This window comes from Leopardus geoffroyi, chromosome B4 (assembly GCF_018350155.1).
Source record: "Leopardus geoffroyi isolate Oge1 chromosome B4, O.geoffroyi_Oge1_pat1.0, whole genome shotgun sequence".
Classification (NCBI taxonomy): Eukaryota; Metazoa; Chordata; class Mammalia; order Carnivora; family Felidae; genus Leopardus; species Leopardus geoffroyi.
Window position 1 is genome coordinate 41356246 of NC_059341.1, and position 16737 is coordinate 41372982.

The 16737-nt window shown below is 51.1% G+C and overlaps 2 protein-coding genes and 1 long non-coding RNA gene across 10 annotated transcripts; 1 reads left to right on the top strand and 2 right to left on the bottom strand.

The window, feature by feature from the left end:
• Positions 1-265: 265 nt before the first annotated feature.
• Positions 266-8238, bottom strand: LOC123590006 (acrosin binding protein). Of its 2 annotated transcripts, none has more exons than XM_045462735.1 (10): positions 8077-8238; positions 7556-7774; positions 7286-7380; positions 6677-6794; positions 5563-6031; positions 4948-5080; positions 2799-2978; positions 2499-2666; positions 1352-1435; positions 266-395 (listed from the first exon to the last, which is right to left on the bottom strand). In XM_045462735.1, the coding sequence occupies exons 1-10, from the start codon at positions 8117-8119 to the stop codon at positions 315-317; spliced, it is 1590 nt and encodes a 529-aa protein (XP_045318691.1). In that variant the 5' UTR covers positions 8120-8238; the 3' UTR covers positions 266-314. The 2 variants fall into 2 exon arrangements, with proteins under 2 accessions (XP_045318691.1, XP_045318690.1); XM_045462734.1 differs by lacking the exon at positions 266-395 and adding an exon at positions 429-774.
• Positions 8239-8315: 77 nt separating this feature from the next.
• LOC123590009 lies at positions 8316-15722 on the top strand. 2 transcript variants are annotated; one of them, XR_006708555.1, is made up of 4 exons: positions 8316-8434; positions 11621-11745; positions 11873-11955; positions 15610-15722. It is a non-coding gene; the product is annotated as an uncharacterized LOC123590009 (long non-coding RNA). The 2 variants fall into 2 exon arrangements; XR_006708556.1 differs by lacking the exon at positions 15610-15722 and adding an exon at positions 12362-12554.
• Positions 8779-16290, bottom strand: ING4 (inhibitor of growth family member 4). 6 transcript variants are annotated; one of them, XM_045462746.1, is made up of 9 exons: positions 16116-16159; positions 13021-13092; positions 12259-12713; positions 11130-11296; positions 10836-10950; positions 10564-10672; positions 10174-10321; positions 9845-9906; positions 8779-9732 (listed from the first exon to the last, which is right to left on the bottom strand). In XM_045462746.1, exons 4-9 carry the CDS (start codon positions 11256-11258, stop codon positions 9693-9695), a joined length of 603 nt encoding a protein of 200 aa, XP_045318702.1. In that variant the 5' UTR covers positions 11259-11296; positions 12259-12713; positions 13021-13092; positions 16116-16159; the 3' UTR covers positions 8779-9692. The 6 variants fall into 6 exon arrangements, with proteins under 6 accessions (XP_045318702.1, XP_045318701.1, XP_045318700.1 ...); XM_045462745.1 differs by lacking the exon at positions 12259-12713 and having other exon boundaries at positions 10564-10669; positions 10845-10950; positions 16116-16227; XM_045462744.1 differs by lacking the exon at positions 12259-12713 and having other exon boundaries at positions 10845-10950; positions 16116-16227.
• Between the last annotated feature and the right edge of the window lie 447 nt (positions 16291-16737).

Below are 16737 nucleotides of genomic sequence, written 5' to 3' on the forward strand. Positions count from 1 at the left end.
TGGATGTGAAATCAAGCGTTTCCTGAGCTCCCCGCCCCAGCTGTTTCCTCTCTCTTGATAAAATGTAAGTTCTGCCCTACTTCCCTGGGGTTGTCCCCCCACCCCCATCCCTGGGACATTATCTCAGTCAGGCTCTGGCCTTTATCCTCCAGAGGGACAAGCCCATACTCATCTGTGGTCATGGACTTCAGAAATGAAGACACATGCCCGCATGGCCCACACAACCCCTCAGACCCCCGTCATGGCCTTCTTCAATCCAACTTCCTGACTTCTTAGGTCTTCTCCGGGAACATGGCTACTTCTTTGAGTACCATTCATGAGGTTCTTTCACCTTCAGATAGATCCATAAATCCCAGGGTTTGGAATGTTGATTCCCAGGGGGCAGGAAGGCAGTGCTGAGGATGGAATCATAACCAAAGTAGGCCACACAGGTTGAAAATAAACACTTTATGTAAAGACATCCTTTAAGGTGGGTGGAGTTTCCATCATGGACCCTTCTGGGATTGCTGCCCCCAACCCAAGGAAAACGTGAGTAGGAGCCAGGTAAGAGACCCATAAGGGGCAGCCAGGAAGCAAACTGACAGATGGGGTCTAAAAGCAATGGAGAATGTGGAAGGGTCGGGCTGCGGTGGAGACAGGATGGATCCCAGCTCATCCTGCTTGGCCTAGAGTCAAGGTGCTAAATTCCTGGCTCCATCGAAGCACAAGGTCCTCACTTTTGGCCTGGCTCAAGGCACTGTAAGTCTCATTCTGCAGACATCTCATACGGGACACCTACACAGGGATTGGGTACACACAGTCTGTGTCACAGAGCCTGGAGGCAGAGGCGTAGGGGTGGGGAGGTGTCAGACATCCCCACAAGAACCAGAGACGAGCAGGCATGGGTGCAGGGCAGTAGAAGGAAGGAGGAAACAGATGTGGGTTTTTAAGGCTGGCAAGAGACACCAAGGAGACCAACCCCCTCCTTTAAGAAGCCAGGAGTCTCAAGATGGAGGAGGAAGTGACTTATTCCAGACTACTTGGTGAGTAAGAGCGGGAGGCAAGACCAAGACCTCAACAGCCAATGCCCAACCTGGCTAGGGATTCTTGCTGCCATGCCCTCTGGGCCCTCACCTCTTACTTGCAGCATCTCTTCTGGACCCCCCTGGCCTGGGAGGGCCTCACTCAGTCTAAGACAGGAGGAGTGGGAGAGAGTGCTCTGGTGGAGGCCTCTGCCCAGAGATGCAAACAGGGAACTGTTTCTGATCCCTGCCGCTTGGAGCAGGCTGTGGAGGTGCTGGGAATAGACCGATCTGTGGTGACAGATCAAGGAGCCAATGGGAGAAGGGGGTGGGCGGGGTGAGGGGCTCACCTTCCGATCCCGGCTTCTCATCAGGCACTGTTGGCTCTTGAAGGCACAGTAGTTTGGATACTGCACATAGTCTGTGTCACAAATCTAAGCCAGGAGCCGGGAATGGGGAGGTGGGGAGACATGAGAAAGCTTATAGGACACCAGCCCTCCAGTGAATGCCCAAAATGGCAGAACCAGGGCCAGGGGTATAGCCCTCCAGAACCAGACCTTCCACAATGGGGGTGCCCCCTCCCTGAGGAATAGGCCTCTGTCCCCTTGGCTTTTCCTGCCCCACCCTCAGTCACAGTTTGGTGCTGAAAAGCCAGGAGCCGGAGAATAAGTGGCCGCCCTGCTGGTCAGCTTGCTGGGAAAGCAGCTGAGGAAGGGGGAAGGGGGTCCGATTCATGGTCCAGTCTCAGGGAGCCTTCTAGTGATGGCTAAGTGAGGGAGAGGGTAGAAGAATCATGTGTGACTTTGGGTGAATCACCCTCCTCTGTGGATCTCGCCTCCCCATCTCTACATAAATCCAGGGGAGGAACAGGGACAGTCTCGGAGAACCTTTTCAGATCTAGGGGCCTTTTCAGATCTAGGGGAGAAGAGCTGGGCAGGGGTCTGTCGGCTCAGCTATCAGCCCTTTCTTAAGGTGTTCTGGCTATCGCCTTGCCTGGATTTTCCCTGCTAAGCCACAGAAGGGAGGGACTTGGCCGTCAGTTACAGGGGGAGCTCCACAGGGGAGGTAACTGTGGGGAGAGGGGAAGCAAAGTTGATGCCACTGAAGCTGGGAAACACTGGGTCACAGGTCAGTGACACCTTGGGCATCACCTAGTCATTTGTTGTAGAGGTGAGTAGAACATTGGGCCAGCGTGGGAAGCGCCTTGACCAAAGCCCCTTAACTGGCAGAGCTGGGAGCAGAACCCCTGTCTCCTGCCTTCCTGTGCTCTCCCACCCTTCCGCCCCTCTGATTCCTGCTCCTTTGACAAGCACAATCCTGCTCTCTTTTTTGGAGGTGGGGGAGGTGGAAGGGCGTCTATTGGAAAGAGGCAGGAGGCTCAGGGAGGACTGGTTCCCAGAAGCCCGCGGCCTAGCCCCCCTTGCACATCCTAGGGCTACTTAGAGCAAGGAACTGGGATCAGTGGGATGGAGTTGAACTTTGGGGAAAGGCTCTGACCTTGGTGGGGAAATCCCCATCCTGGAAGCTAAGGAACTCAGTCTGGAGCCAGCCGGAGACTCGAATATCCTCACAGCCCTTTGTGGCTAGCCGGGCACACCAGAAGTCCATGCGGAGCCCACCATACATATCCAGCCCGTAAAAGCGGCCTGATGTTAGGGTCCCTACCTGTGGCACAGGGGACAGAGGAGACGTGCACGCCCCTGCCCCCCTCCCCCCAGCCAGCAGGCCTCCCTTCCCACTGCCCAGTCCTGCCTGGAGCCTGAGGCCTCCCCCACTGCAGGTCGCCCAGCAAGGTACCTGGGTACCGATGGACATGCTCTGGGCTATGAGCAAGGGGCTGATGAAGGGTGTTTTGTGGGAGTTGTCACACAGCTGCCGCTGCAGGACGGCCTCCGAGTGGCACTGTTCCAGCTTCAGGGAGCAGAAGTCACAGAGGGCACAGGTGGCTGAGTGCCGCCGCCCAAGGCTGTCACAGACCTGGGGCAGGAGTGTGGTTGACAGACTGAGGCTGAGACCCTTTCAGCTCTGCAGCGCTGTCCCCACAGAACCTCTTCGCGTTCAAGCTTTTGCAAAGGCTTCTCTAGCTTTTCTCCCTGCCCCCTCCCCGAGGGCTCCTCCAGGATCTCTCCTCAGCTCTCTATCTCTTCACCCTCTTCCCGGATGAGGTGTCTACGCCCAGGTAAGCTTCATCTTTCTGCAGGCAACACCCAACTCTTCATCATCAGTTCGGATCTCCCTCCTGAGCTCCGAATCCTCATTGCCACGTGCCTGACAGATGTCGATCACCGGGTGACCTACAAGCACTCCTAACTTAGACTCTCTGAAAAAGACTCCTGACCTTCCCTGTCTCTCCCTCTCTCTGCTAATGATAATGCTATCATTTACAGAGTTGACCCAGTGCTAGGCACCATGTCCATAAATGCTGTCACCTCACCTCCTTTAGCTTTCATCAGAGCCCTGTTCTATAGTTGGGCTTTTTTTTTTTTAATGCTTATTTATTTTTGAGAGAGAGCGAGCGAGCACGAGCAGGGTAATGGCAGAGAGAGAAGGAGACACAGAGTCCAAAGCAGGCTCCAGGCTCCGAGCCGTGAGCACAGAGCCTGATGCGGGGTTCGAACCCACGAACCATGAGACCATGACCCGAGCACATGCTTCAGATTGCCCTTTGAGATTTTTTGCCTTATGACCCTTACTCTCTCTCTCACTCTATCTTCTGCCATTCTGCTCCAGGTAAAATGTTTCTTGCTGTTCCCTTAACCAGACCCTGATATCCAGGGACCTCTCCATGACTCCCGAACTTCCTACACTCAAAAAAAAAAAAAAAAAAAAAAAAAGTCTCTCTCCAGCACCTACCACACGCTTCTTTTATAATGTTACTGAATCCCTCATGGCTCCTGGACCCCATAAGGGCAGGAGCCTTATGCTCGGGCTTGGTCCCTCATGCCTTTGTACCTACCATTCCCTCTAGCAGGAGCCTCTACCAAGCCCCTTCTTTTGCCTGCTTACCTTCTTTTATTTTCAGATCTGCTGTTTGAACATCAGTTCCTCTAAGACAAATTCTCTGACCCTCCCAAACATGGACCGTGGGGCCCCCAATCGGCTGCCTGTGCACTTTGTACTTGTCCATGGCTGCATTTATCCCTCGCACAGTTCCACCTGTTTCCTCATCTGTGTCTCCCACTAGATTCTAAGAAGACTGGATCTAGTGTACTCACCACCACCATCCCAAGTACCTAGTACAGAGTTGGTACACCGTACTCAAAAACCAATTATTTGTTGAACAAACGGATGGATGGATAGATGGCACGCCCGCTCTTGACAAAGGTTTGCTAACTTGTCTTTGAAAACCTACAGAATAGCTTCCTGGGAATGGGGCTTCCTTGGTGCTGAGTGCACACCGAGACTGGGATCTTTCTACACATCCTTGGAACGGGTCCTATTGCTCCTCTTGAAAGGGAAGCTACATCTAAGTCAAGGCCAAATACTGAAGATGGTGAACTAGATCAGGAGATGACTCAAGCCTAACAACAACTCAGCTGAAGCATGAACTCCAGACTGGAACAGATTCCAGACTAGGTCTTGAGTCTTCTTCCGTTTTTTTGTTTTGTTTTGTTTTGTTTTGTTTTGTTTTTTAAGTAGGCCAGCATGGAGCCTAATGCGAGGCTTGAACTGATGACCCTGAGATCAAGATCTGAGCTGAGATCTGAGCTGAGATCAAGAGTCAGACACTTAACCAAGTGAGCCACCCAAGCACCCTACTGAGCTTTCTTCCTTTAAGGTGAACTGGAGATATCCTTCCAAGGAAGGGATTCTCACTCGGAGAGAATGAAATGATGCCCGGGCTTTCTGTATCCCCACCTTCCCCCTACTCTCAAGGCCCAGTCTGGTGCCAGGCCCAGAGGATGGTCAATGAGCATGTATCCATTAAACAGCATTGCAGGCATACCGGCTTCCCGAAACCAAGGATCTCCTCCTCTATGTACTGCCAGGCCTTGGCTGTGGGGGTTATGGTACAGGTGTTCTCCACAATCGAATAGCACAGCACCAACAAGGCCTCTACGTGAGGCATCTGCAGGAGGCTGCAAGAAGACAGCACTGGCTGGTGGGGATGGGACAGAGGACCGGAGCAGAAAGCCACATCCACTCTTTTCCCCTCCCCTTTGGTGTCCGCTCTTAGTCACACACATTCAGCATGCCAACGGAGCTTTAGAGGCCTCCGGCCCAACGGCCTCCTTTTAGAAATGAGGAACTGAGGTCCAGAAAGGGGAAGTAATCTTCCTCAAAGTTGCAGTGTTCATCAGAGGCAGAGACAAGACCAGACCCCAAGCCTAGTAGCTTCGGGAACAGGAGCTACATCATGTAGAGAATGGGCATCTTAGGGTAGCGCTCAAGCCAATGACTGGTGACAGAACAGGTGGGGCAGACAGCTGCTAGGTGGCCCAGAAGCTGAAGCAGGCCTTAGTGGGTCTTGGAAGCCAAAGGCAGGGATAGGGAGCTTCTCCTTCCCAAAAAAGGCAGCAGGGAAGGTAGGGCTGGTGGGGGGAGTCAGAACCATCTGTACCTGTCACGGGTTGGCTTTCTCCAGATGGGTTCTTCATCATACAGATCATTCATTTCATCCATTTCCTGGGCCGACCGAATGAGCTCCTGGATGTTCTCCATCATCATAGGCGTGGACTCCACCTCCCGCACCCGGGGAGTGAAGGAGAAAGGGTTGGAAGACATAAACTCAGACTGGAACTTGACCTCTGGGTCTGACTGCAGCCCAGCCATGGCCTCCAGCCCCTCCTCTGTCCCCTGTCCTTCCTCCTGCTTTCCCTCCTCCTCCAGCTCCTCCTCTTGTTCCTCCTGCTCCTGCCCTTCCTCCTGCTTATGTTCTTGCCCTTGCTCGTGCTTGTGCTCCTGCCCTTGCTCGTGCTTGCGCTCGGACCCCTGCTCCTGGCCCCCCAGGGACAGGGAGGATTGTAGCAGCTCCTCCACATTGTTGTTGAGCCTCTCGGGCCAGGGCTGGAAGGCCTGTCGTTCTGTGGCTGCAGCAGGGGTCGGGAGGGACCGAGAAAGAGAACGGAAAGGAACAGTCAGGTTTCTGGCCCCGAGTGTCTTTGTTTACAGGGGGACGCACACAGACACAACAGCACAGGACAGCAGCCCAAATGACACTTACTTGCACCGTGCAGCGCACAAAACGTGGGGGGTACAAATACCACAGCAAAAGAATAATTACCACGGCGATTGTGGCATCTCCTTTCCACCTCCCTTACAAGTGCTCCTCTTCCCTAACTCCCATCTCAAATCCCACCTCGTGTCCCTCTCACTGAGGCAACACACCAAAGATTCTGAAAAGCGAGCAGCTAATCCTTTTGAGAGTGAAACTGTGAGCTTATGAAAGTCCCAGAGGACTTCCAGATGCAGGAATGTTTGGGGGAGCTAGGAAAAGTGAATTTTTCCTAGAGTTGTAAGCAATGTCAGATGATACTCTGGGAGGGAAAAGCCCTAACTTGTATTCATAAAGAGCAGGTTCCTCGCTTACATAAATAGCTGCCTGTGGCCAACCCCCTACCCTGCTCAATGTTCTTCCCCATTTCCTACCATGGATGCCTTAACTCTTAACTCTGGGGCTCTGGGATTTGTGGAAGGGCTTGCTGGTAGCCTCCCAGGGGCTGGGAGGGTCTCACCTGTGACGTGAGAAGAGAGGGGGGAGGTCATCGTGGTGGGTGGGATGTCAGAGGAAGAGTCAATCTCCTTGAGAGTGTTGGGTGAGAGGATTGAGACTGGCTGGGAGCACCGGACTCTCTGCAAGAAGAGAAGGACAGTGGGCATGCCTTTCCCAAAGGGCAGACTTCTACTCCCGCATACACCTCAGTCCTCTTCTGGCATGTGTCCTCTCTCACGGTTGCTGGGCAGGGATGAAGGGATATGGTCCCTGGTGGAACCCTCTAGACCTGAGAAAGGGTTCCCCTGTGAGATAAGACTCTGTGTCTAGGCCACACCTCTGCCTTCACTCTGGTGTTTGACTTGAGTGAAGTCACTCAAGTGTTGGAAGAAATGGGAGGGCTTGTCTCTTGGCCTCATCCCTACTTTTCTCGCAGTAACAAGATTGTTCCCCAAATCTGAAAGCCCAAGGCGAGACCGTATTCATGTGTAGTCTGAGCACATGACTGGCAAAGAGGCAGGGAGGGAGGATCTAAGGATGGCCTCTGGTGGAACCCTTCCTCAACTCCTCACCCCCTCCACCTCTCTGGAGATCTTAGGACACCAGATCCAACCTTCTTCTGGAGCCTCACCTTGGCGTAGTAGACGTGGTTGGAGCAACGATACTGAGTAAATTGGCAGAAGGACTCAAACCAGGAGGCATAAGGGAGGTCGGAGCAGACAGCGCCTGAGAATGGCAGGGGGTACAGGAAGTGAATACACTAGGGGGATCTCCCTCCTGGAGGGGGCTGTGGGTTCCTATGGTCGGCAGAGTGGAGAATATGGCCTCAGGGTAAGGTGCAGCCCGTACCCTTCCCTGGTCTCAAGTGAGCACGGGGCTGCCCCACTACTCTGGTCCTCACCGTCGGGCACCAAGCCGTGATTTTCGTATTGGTCCAGCTGGACGAGGGTGGGGTTCCGGCAGCCGTGCGTTGCACGGAGCCGGCAGGTAGTCTCTGCCTTCCAGGTTGGGGTCAGCAGTGCAAAGAAGCGTTCATATTCGGTGGCAGAGAGGGGGCTGCCTGGAGTGGAGGCCGAAATTGCATCCTGGGCTGGGGAAGATGTCGGAAGCAGGAGCAGCACTGCGGGGCAGGGAAACAGACGGATGGATGGACCGAACTCCAAAACCGGCTCCAGTCCCTGGACAGACCGAATGGCAGGTGGGGCCCCGTGGAAATTGGAAACTGGGGGATGTCTGGCCGGCGATCAGGGTGAGGAGATTCCAGGGGCAGAGGCTAAGGTGTGACCCCAGAAGTAGCTAGGGAGCAAAGCCAACGCGACCACCCTGAGAAAGCGTTTCAAAACCCTGCAGCAAGGGCTCTTGGGGGTCCGAGGACGGAGCCCCGGGTGAAAGGGACTGCTCCAGTGGGCGGGAACCTCTCACCCTTCAGGAGTGAGAGAAGGAAGCCAGCGAGTAGTTTCCTCATGGCCCCAGTCGATCCGCCCGCGTTTCCCGGACCAAAGCGGCCTCTAACGGGCCAAGCCAGAGACAGTCGGCGGGCGCGGGCGCGGGCTCGCCTACGGGGAGTGGAAGGTGCGGCCCAGACGTCACAAAGGGCTGGGGGCGGGGCCTCGGAAACTGACGCGCGCTCCGGGGTTCACCGCGCCAGCAGGGGTGGATGGGTCCTCACGTGTCATATTCCAACTCGAGAGGGTAAGGATGGCAAAAGCTGTCATTGACTCGGTACCTTCGATGGAGTGGGACATGTGTTGTTCTCTGCACGTGTTCCCTTATTCCCAAGGTAATCCCATAAAGCGGATACTATTATCCCTATATCACAGGTGACAAAACTGGGGTTTGGAGAGGCCTAGATGTGAATGTAGGCAGGGTTCTGGGGCAGGCAGGGACGGAATGTACAAAACAAGGTCCGGATCTACCTGTGTGGGAACTAAAGAGGGGCCCTTAAGGTAAGAAATGAGCCAAAAGGGGAAGCAAGCAGGGTCCAGGTGAGGAGGTGCTCAGGCGTCAGGCTGGTTCAGTCTAAGGAAGTGGTTTCCCAGTGGGAAGTGAGCAAGACAATCCATCCTCATACGGGAAAAATGTTTTTCTGTTTTGTGTTTAAAACAAGAAACCAAGCTAATAGTGTAATAGTACATGCACAAAACACAAATACACGTTTATTGGAAATCAAGTGAAAGATGGTTTACGGAGAAAAGATGCATAATTGTAAAAAGTTTTGGAAAGCCCTGGAGGCACACCCCCCAGCCAGCTTTGTCCTCCCCAAGGTGAGAAGTTGTGGACTCTGAAGCAGGGGTACCACTTCTGGTTCTATGTCTCGTTCTACTTCTGGCATTGTCATCCTCCCCCCTCTAGTCCAACCCAGAGGATGCAAAAAAAAGTTTAATTAGCACATGTACTAAAATAGTGTCTACAGTAAACACAGCAGACCAACACGCAGAGCTTTTATTCACCTACTCAAATTCCTTTACATGTGAGCGATCTGCATTCCACCTTGCCCCCTCTCCCATTCACAAGGCCAGGATGAATCCTGTTGGCACAGAGGAAGGGGTGCCCCTTCAACTAAGGCCACTGCCCAGATGCTCTGGGGGCGCCCCTACCATGGAAAAAGCAGGAGGAGAACAAAGAAAGCTTATCACACCACAGCCCCCCACAGGGGGAGGGAATTAGGAGGGCTGGGGAGTGCCCCCATGCTACTGCCCCAAGTCCTTAAATACAAAGCAAGGGGAGTAAAGAGGACCATCCCTCGGAAATACAGCACCAACCTCGGCATGGAGGCGAAAGGACAGTGGGCATAACCACTTCCCTCTGAGGGCGGCAGGCTGAATGAGAGCACAAACAGTTAGCGGCTGCAGCACCCCTCCCTACCAGGGTTTGGATGCAGCCTCAGCACCAGGAGTGGGGAGAGGGAAGGAGAAGGGGTGACAACACTGCGCCATCCGCTCTCCCTGAGCCCCCGGGCCCCAACACAGGCTTTCCTCTCCCCACTAGCCCAGGGCCGGGGACGTGGAAGAAACTGTGTGGGAATCCAAGGCCCTTATCTATTTCTTCTTCCGTTCCTGGGAGCAGCGTGGGCAGAACCTAGAAAGCAACGTGATAAGAGAGGCGGGCAGAGAAAGTGAGTGAAAGGGAGAGTGCCCTCCTCCACGCAGCTCCTGGGCAGCCCAGCGCCTACCGCAACTCTCTCACTCACCATTTCCCCCGAGGCTTGGTCGTCAGCCCCACACAGGCAAAGTGGAACCACTCGATGGAACACTGAAAAGGAGGAAGACGGAAGAAGCAGAAGTCAGGGGCCAGGGAAGGGCAGAGGAAAGAAAAGAAGTTCCCTCCACAGATTCCTGAGAACAGTGTTCCCGTATTCCGTATTCTCTTTGGAGAATACCTCTTTGGAGGTCCCGAGGCCAACCAACTCTGCCTTCCTCTTATCCTGGAGTCCCACTATTCAACCATGTCTTCCCCTCTTGTACCCACTCCCTCATGGCCCCCAGAACCCCATCTGGAGGCAAAACGGTTGGTTCTCACATCAGGGTTGTCACAGCCAATCATCTCTCCATAGGAGACCTGGTGACAAAGGCAATAGGTGGGTTCGTTGGGATCCACAGGCATATCCAACACATCAGAGGGGTGGACACTGCCAAAGGTCACTGAGGGCATCCCATACTCAGGACTTCTGCATGCCAAGAGGAAGAGAACGTGTCATCCGCAGGCAGGGTAACTACACAGGTGGTAGAAAGACATCCTGGTGGGGCAAGGGATTTGTGGCTTCTCTTCTCCATCCAGCAGATACCACAGGGACAAGGAGAAGTTACTGGCACAGAAGACGGAGAAAGTGGCAAGGGGCAGCGTGAGGCACGAGCGGGGCGGGAGAAAAAAAAATACGTCATTTGGCAAAGCGCTCCCTTATACACTCACGTGCGCACAAGTTTTAACTTCTTTTGGGCAGCCTTGGGAGCCTCCTCATCTGAGTTTTTCCCTTTGGAACGAGCACGGGCAGCTTTCTTCTCCTTTTGAGTCCGGCCTTCTAGGAAAGAGGGGGGAAGCCAGAAGGCAGGGAGACAGAAAGATGGGTTAACTCTTCCTTCTTCCACCTCCTTCCACGAGGCTGCCCCTCCCTAGGAGCTGAAGAGCTGCTTCTTCTCCCTCTGAATCCTCGCCCACCTCTCAAGCCCCGCCCCCCTCCTCACTCTTTTTGCCTTTGCTAGAAGAGCTGTCATAGTCACTTGACTCAATCTGCTTCTCCTTCAAATCAGCCTCAAAACGGGCCAGGTCTGTGTCCAGTCGCCGAATGTGTTTGTCCACCTAGGTAGAAGGAAGGAAAAGAGAGAGGTACAAGGGTAGTTCCAGTAAAAGACAAAAAAGCTAAGGCGGATTCTATGTATCTCCCAGACCCAAAACAGATCCCAATACAGCTGAAGGAGGGGTCTAGGACCCCAAGGATTAGATGGGAGGTAAGTGGGGAGCCGTGAACAGGGCCATACCATCTCATAGGTCTGCATGGCAAGCTGCACCTTGTCGTCACCAAATTCCTTGCACTTGCCATAGGCTTCCTGGATCTGTTTGAGAAGGGCCAATTTTTCCTCGGAGCTCAGGCTGCGGGCGCTACTCATATACTCAGTGGCCAACTTGTCAATTTCAGCCTTCAGGTCTACAACAGAGACAGAGGCCTGGTCACTATGGCCCCTGAGTGGCTAGGTGAAACACACTTCTTCCTCTTGTTTCTTGGACCTTTTCCACTGATCATCATAACCTTCGAACTAAAATGCCCTGAAAGTTCATAGGTACTGTGCCATTTACTCAAGTAATGCAACATATTGACAGTATTTGTCTTAGAGGTGCCTTCAGGTGCTGAAAACATGGCTAGCACCATTGGAACTTAAAATTATTGAAACATAAGGAGGGAGGGAGCCTTTGCACACCACACTAACACCAAAGTATATTTTTGTTGATGTCTGAAGATGCTTCTTTGCAGGGCTGGCTGCTTCTTGAACCATGAATTTTGTCTCACGGCCTCCCGATTCCTTGTCTCAAAAACATTCCGCAACAGCTCTGAGTGCTACGAACCCGGCTGGGTCATCTGCTGCTGCCGGCTTCCAGGTCTGTACATCTGTGACTCATCATTTAAAACTAGGCCCTAGTTCATTTATGTAACAGTTCTTCTACCCTATTTTGCTCATCAACCTGTTCGTATTTCCCATCACTTTTTTTTGTTTGTTCATCTTAGACATTGTTCCAAACATTTTCATACTGGAAGGCTGGTGATGTCCCAAGACAGTGAGAGTGTAGTTTTCTACTGCCTAATATTTGGTAAGGCTCATAAAGCATGTCGATGAAAAGAGACAAAAGAATGACTGTAGCATGGTGCAGCGACAGACAGCTGGCAGGATCTGTGTACGTACTATGTTTGTGCCCCATTTCATCTGAGGCCTTTGGAGGAAGCTGAAAATGCACATAGTTTGATAATCTCCAACTGTCTTTCTGTGCATGAACTCAAGAGCTGGAACTGAGTTACAAAGGATGCGAAGCTGGTTCCCAGCATTTGGCAGCCAGTTCTCAGGGGTCTGCATCCAGGATTTTAGATGATGTTCACCTTTTCGTGAGTAAACTTACCCAGGGTAGCTGAAATCACAGCTCTGGGTATTCTAACACCAGCTTGTCACATCTTTGAGCATGGCTACTTAAGGGTGGAAGATAAGACCTATATATCCTTCAGCAGGTACGGGGGATGGCTCCAACGGACGACATCTTTGACTTTGAAGAGACCAATCTGACCACTGTAGAGTAGCCTCAAGCTCCAAGTGAATGCCTCAATGCAGCCAAATTTGCTCAACATCCAAAAGAGGCCACAGATGGTATCTACTGCTTCTGTAAGGTTGAAGAATACAGTGTAGAGATCCTGATGTTAATTGCTGCTTTTCCTTCTTCTTTTTTTTTCTTTCTCTCTTTCCTTCTGTTTAAGGACTTCTCTACCAACATGACTTGCAGTCTACAGCCACAATGAATTTTTTGATAGTAATGTTATCAATCCAGTGGAGCAGAAACATCCTAGTCTTCCGACAATCTTCCTATAGACATATTGAACATAGAGAACAGAAATGATTCTAGAGTTGCCTTATCTCTGAATTCTTCTTGCAGATATAAAGAACATAACATCTTTGAATTCTTGAGGTATTGTCGCAATACTCTATTTACTATGAGAAGCAGATATAGAAATGCAGTTTATCACTGCTCTCCTTTTAAGAATTCCAAGAGAGTAAAAAAGAGAGAAGCCACAGTTCTCCAGATCAGACCAGATGACATGGTAACACCAAAGAGAAAAAGAAATGATCATCCACACTCCTTATACACACAAACCCCTTACTCTGTACGTACCCTCTGTTCTTTGGTCCAGGTCCCTCATGAGCTGAAAGTTTCTCTGCAGTTCAAATGGGAGGTTTTCGATACCTAGGGAGAAGAAAAGACACTGAGAATCACTCGACTTCATAGGCCTAACAGTTGTTTTTAAAGTACAGGTCCAAAACGGGACTCAGTTTTCCCTCCTTGGAACCGTTGGATTTATCTACAACAGCACTCATCATTCCTTTCTCAGAGGAGGCTGTGTCTGTGTCTCTCCACAACTAACTTTGCCATTTCTGCACAGCTTTCCCACCATTTGTCCCCTCAAGGACCTTACTCTACAAATCAGCCCCTCCCTTTCCTTGACTTTCAAACTTTGCCTCCAAGCTCCTTGCTGTTAACCCAAATACCCTCCTGGTATCCTCCAGCACTCCTCACACACACATGCACACGCGCGCGCGCGCGCACACACACACACACACACACACACACACACACACACTTCCACTCTGGTCTTCAGATCGTAGTCAGAATGTTCTTTTAAAAAACAAAAATGTAGGGGCGCCTGGGTGGCGCAGTCGGTTAAGCGGCCGACTTCAGCCAGGTCACGATCTCGCGGTCCGGGAGTTCGAGCCCCGCGTCAGGCTCTGGGCTGATGGCTCAGAGCCTGGAGCCTGTTTCCGATTCTGTGTCTCCCTCTCTCTCTGCCCCTCCCCCGTTCATGCTCTGTCTCTCTCTGTCCCAAAAAAAAAAAAAAAAAAAAAAAAAAAAAACCAAAAATGTAAACCTCGTCAAGTCATGCTCCTGCTTTAAAATCACCTGGTGACTTCCTATCACACAATTCCTATTCCCATTTTGCACTTTCTGGCCCATGCTCATCTTATGCCAGCCTTCATTCACGTCAGTCCCCCTTTGTGCTCTGTCTGATCTGACCAGACTGGTCTTCTCCGAGTGCCCCCAACTTGCCAGGGCTTGTCCTGCTACCTGGCTTTCCGTCTCCTGCTTTCTCTGCCTGGAATGCGCTGCTTGGGGTTCTTCATCCCACCTCCACCATATCTGTTGGCCTACTAAACTCTTCGTTCTTCAAAGTTCAGCCCAACCTGGACTTCTCCAGACTCCAGGTGGCCTGGATTATGCTCTCAAGTTATTCTATCTCTACCGTTGTTCGCATTTATCCAACTTCAATTAATAATTAATTGTGCAACCAGTTATTTGGTATCTATCTCCCTAGCCTTCCTTCTGGAAGTGTCTGTCTTCTCTCTTATTTTGCTATGGCTTGCAGACAGAGGGTCTTAAATAAATACCTGAACAAGTGCATCTATACTTGTCTCCCCACGAAAGAAAAATCTCTTTTCGTGACTCCATTTCAAACTTCTAAAATGCCTCCACTGCTTTAACCTATAATTTCAGGTCTGCTGCCACTAGTTTACGGAGATTACTTTGAGTTACCAATGACTTACCAAATCAAACGATCTATTATTAGTCCTATCTAAAAACAAATATGTCTGCAGCAGATGGCCCCATCTTCTTGCCTTCAGCAACTTTTTCTCCTCTTAGGATTCCAAGTCGCATCACATACTTTCTGATAATTCCAATAGTGATGGTTTCTTTACCTGTCCCTTAAATGTTAATGCTTTCTTGAGGTTATACTTTAATCCTCTCATTTTCTCACTTCACTTGTATTCCCTGAATGAACTCATTCCCTGAATGAACTCCCTGAATGATCTCATCCACTCCTACAGTCCATACCTAAACTTGTCTAAATTGAATTAAGTATATTGCTATACTCCTGAAGTTGAATTAAGTATATTGCTGATGGCATCCTGTCTACCTCATTTCCCAAGCATGAGATCAAGGAATCACCTTAGATTCTTCCTTCTCTCTCAACTACTCATTCAATCAGTGCTGTCCTTTTTGCTCCTAAATATTCCTGTCACTCTCTCAGACCTGACCTTCTCTCATACGTCAGTTATCTTCCTTTATTAAAATCACTCTACTTAAGAAAATCTGTTGGTTCTTCACTATTGAAAATGCAAACCTCTTAGCTTGGCTTAAAAGACCTTGTGCTATCCAGCCCCAGCCTCTTTTTCTAGCCACTTCCCAATCTTCCACCTTAGAGTCCTATGTATCAAACACTCTGACTTCACTTTTCCCTGACCTGCCATAAACCCATCATACCTTTGCTGATGCTTTTCCCAACCAGCAATTTCCTTTCTCTCTCCACACTGGCAAATAAACAGTCTTCAAAACTCTATTCAAATATCACATCCTCTGGTAAAGCTGTACCTACACCCCTAGGTAATTAGCCCTTCTTTCTCCAGTGCTACCAAGTCCTTTTAATGTATTTCTATGATTCCACTCATCACATTGTTTTGTAATCATTTATTAGCAGAATCTGTTATGAGCACTTGAGGGCAGGGTCTTTGTCTTACTCATTTTGCTATATCCGCAGTAGCTGCCATTAAGTCTGACCCAGAGCAGGGCCTCAATAAATGAATGAATGAATGAATGAATGAATGAACGACTCCCAACACCAAGACAAATGTAAGCCCATAGGGGTGACAGGCTTTGTGAAGGGGTGGATTACACAAATGGCAAACATAACACCAGATTTCTATTTGAAAGGAATTGGATCCAAGAAGAGAAGCCTTCCAGTTGATCACCCGACAGTCACTCATAGCCCCCTAGCCCAGGAGAGACCGCTTCTGAGAAAGAACTGAGCGGAGTAGCTGCGAGCAGGTCTTTGTCGCCGCTCCAAATGGCAGTGGGTGATACACTAACACAATCGATTCGGAACGATTCGGGGTGAAAAAAAAAAATATCCTGAAGCTGGAGGCCCTGGAGATGGGGTCGGCAAATATCTTCCCAGCTCTGCCCATTAGTCCTTCAAGAGCCATCCCCTCAGTCCTACCGCGCAGCCCCTCCCTCGTCTACACCCAAAAGCCAGGCCTCGACCCTGCTGCCCCGCCCCCTCTTTCTTCACACCGTCCAATACATTCTCTCACCGAACCCCTTCACAGTTGTGACTTTCTGACCACCGGGACTTCGGGGCCGTACGGCTCCTCAGTCCCGATTCCCGCCCCCCACCGCCACTCTATGACCCCTGACCCCCTCCTCCAGCCTGCTCTTACTGTCCAGATAATGTTCCAAATACATCCCCGCAGCCATCTTGAAGCAAAACAAAGCAACTTCCGATCCGCCCCGGAAGTGACTGAATCGCAACAGGCGCTGAAGCTATTATCCTTGGGTTGGAGCCTTTCCGCCCTTAAAAGAAGAGCTTCCGCCTCACTAAATTATCCGCTGGGACACATCCGCCCGACGTTGATACTTTCCCTTTTGCGTAGGTAGCCGGGGCCGCCGGTACTGAGGTACCTGGAGGCAGCTTTAGCCCGCTTCCGCCCTTACTGAGGCCCCAGTACGCGACCGAGGCAGGCATGACGTCACTGCAGGTCGCCATTTTGCATTACCTATCAAACTTTTTTTCCCTCCAAAAAAGGCGATGTGCGGTAATGCAAGGGAAAAAAATCCTTGTCTCTTTAGGATTGTATTCCGTAAATATCCCTTTTCAGCGTCTGGAGACTCTTTTTTCCTTTTTGCCGGGTATAAGTCTAGTGACCAGAGCAGGTCCCGGCTGAATCCAGACTTTCTTCAAGGTAGCTAGTTTCTTAACGAAGCTGGGGAGGCATAGTTGGTGTTGTGAGATTTGAACCCTCCGCCTTTCTGTTCACTCACACGCACATCAGCTCTCCTGGA

Coding starts and splice junctions, on each gene's coding strand:
- LOC123590006 (XM_045462734.1), bottom strand. CDS start 8,119: ATGAGGAAACTACTCGCTGGCTTCCTTCTCTCACTCCTGAAGG. Junction 2,979..4,947: donor TCCTTGGTTTCGGGAAGCCG/GTATGCCTGCAA, acceptor CTCCTGCCCCAG/GTCTGTGACAGCCTTGGGCG. Junction 775..1,351: donor TGAGAAGCCGGGATCGGAAG/GTGAGCCCCTCA, acceptor ATCCCTGTGTAG/GTGTCCCGTATGAGATGTCT.
- ING4 (XM_045462742.1), bottom strand. CDS start 16,152: ATGGCTGCGGGGATGTATTTGGAACATTATCTGGACA. Junction 10,951..11,129: donor CCATGCAGACCTATGAGATG/GTATGGCCCTGT, acceptor CCTTCTACCTAG/GTGGACAAACACATTCGGCG. Junction 10,322..10,563: donor AAGTTAAAACTTGTGCGCAC/GTGAGTGTATAA, acceptor CTTGGCATGCAG/AAGTCCTGAGTATGGGATGC.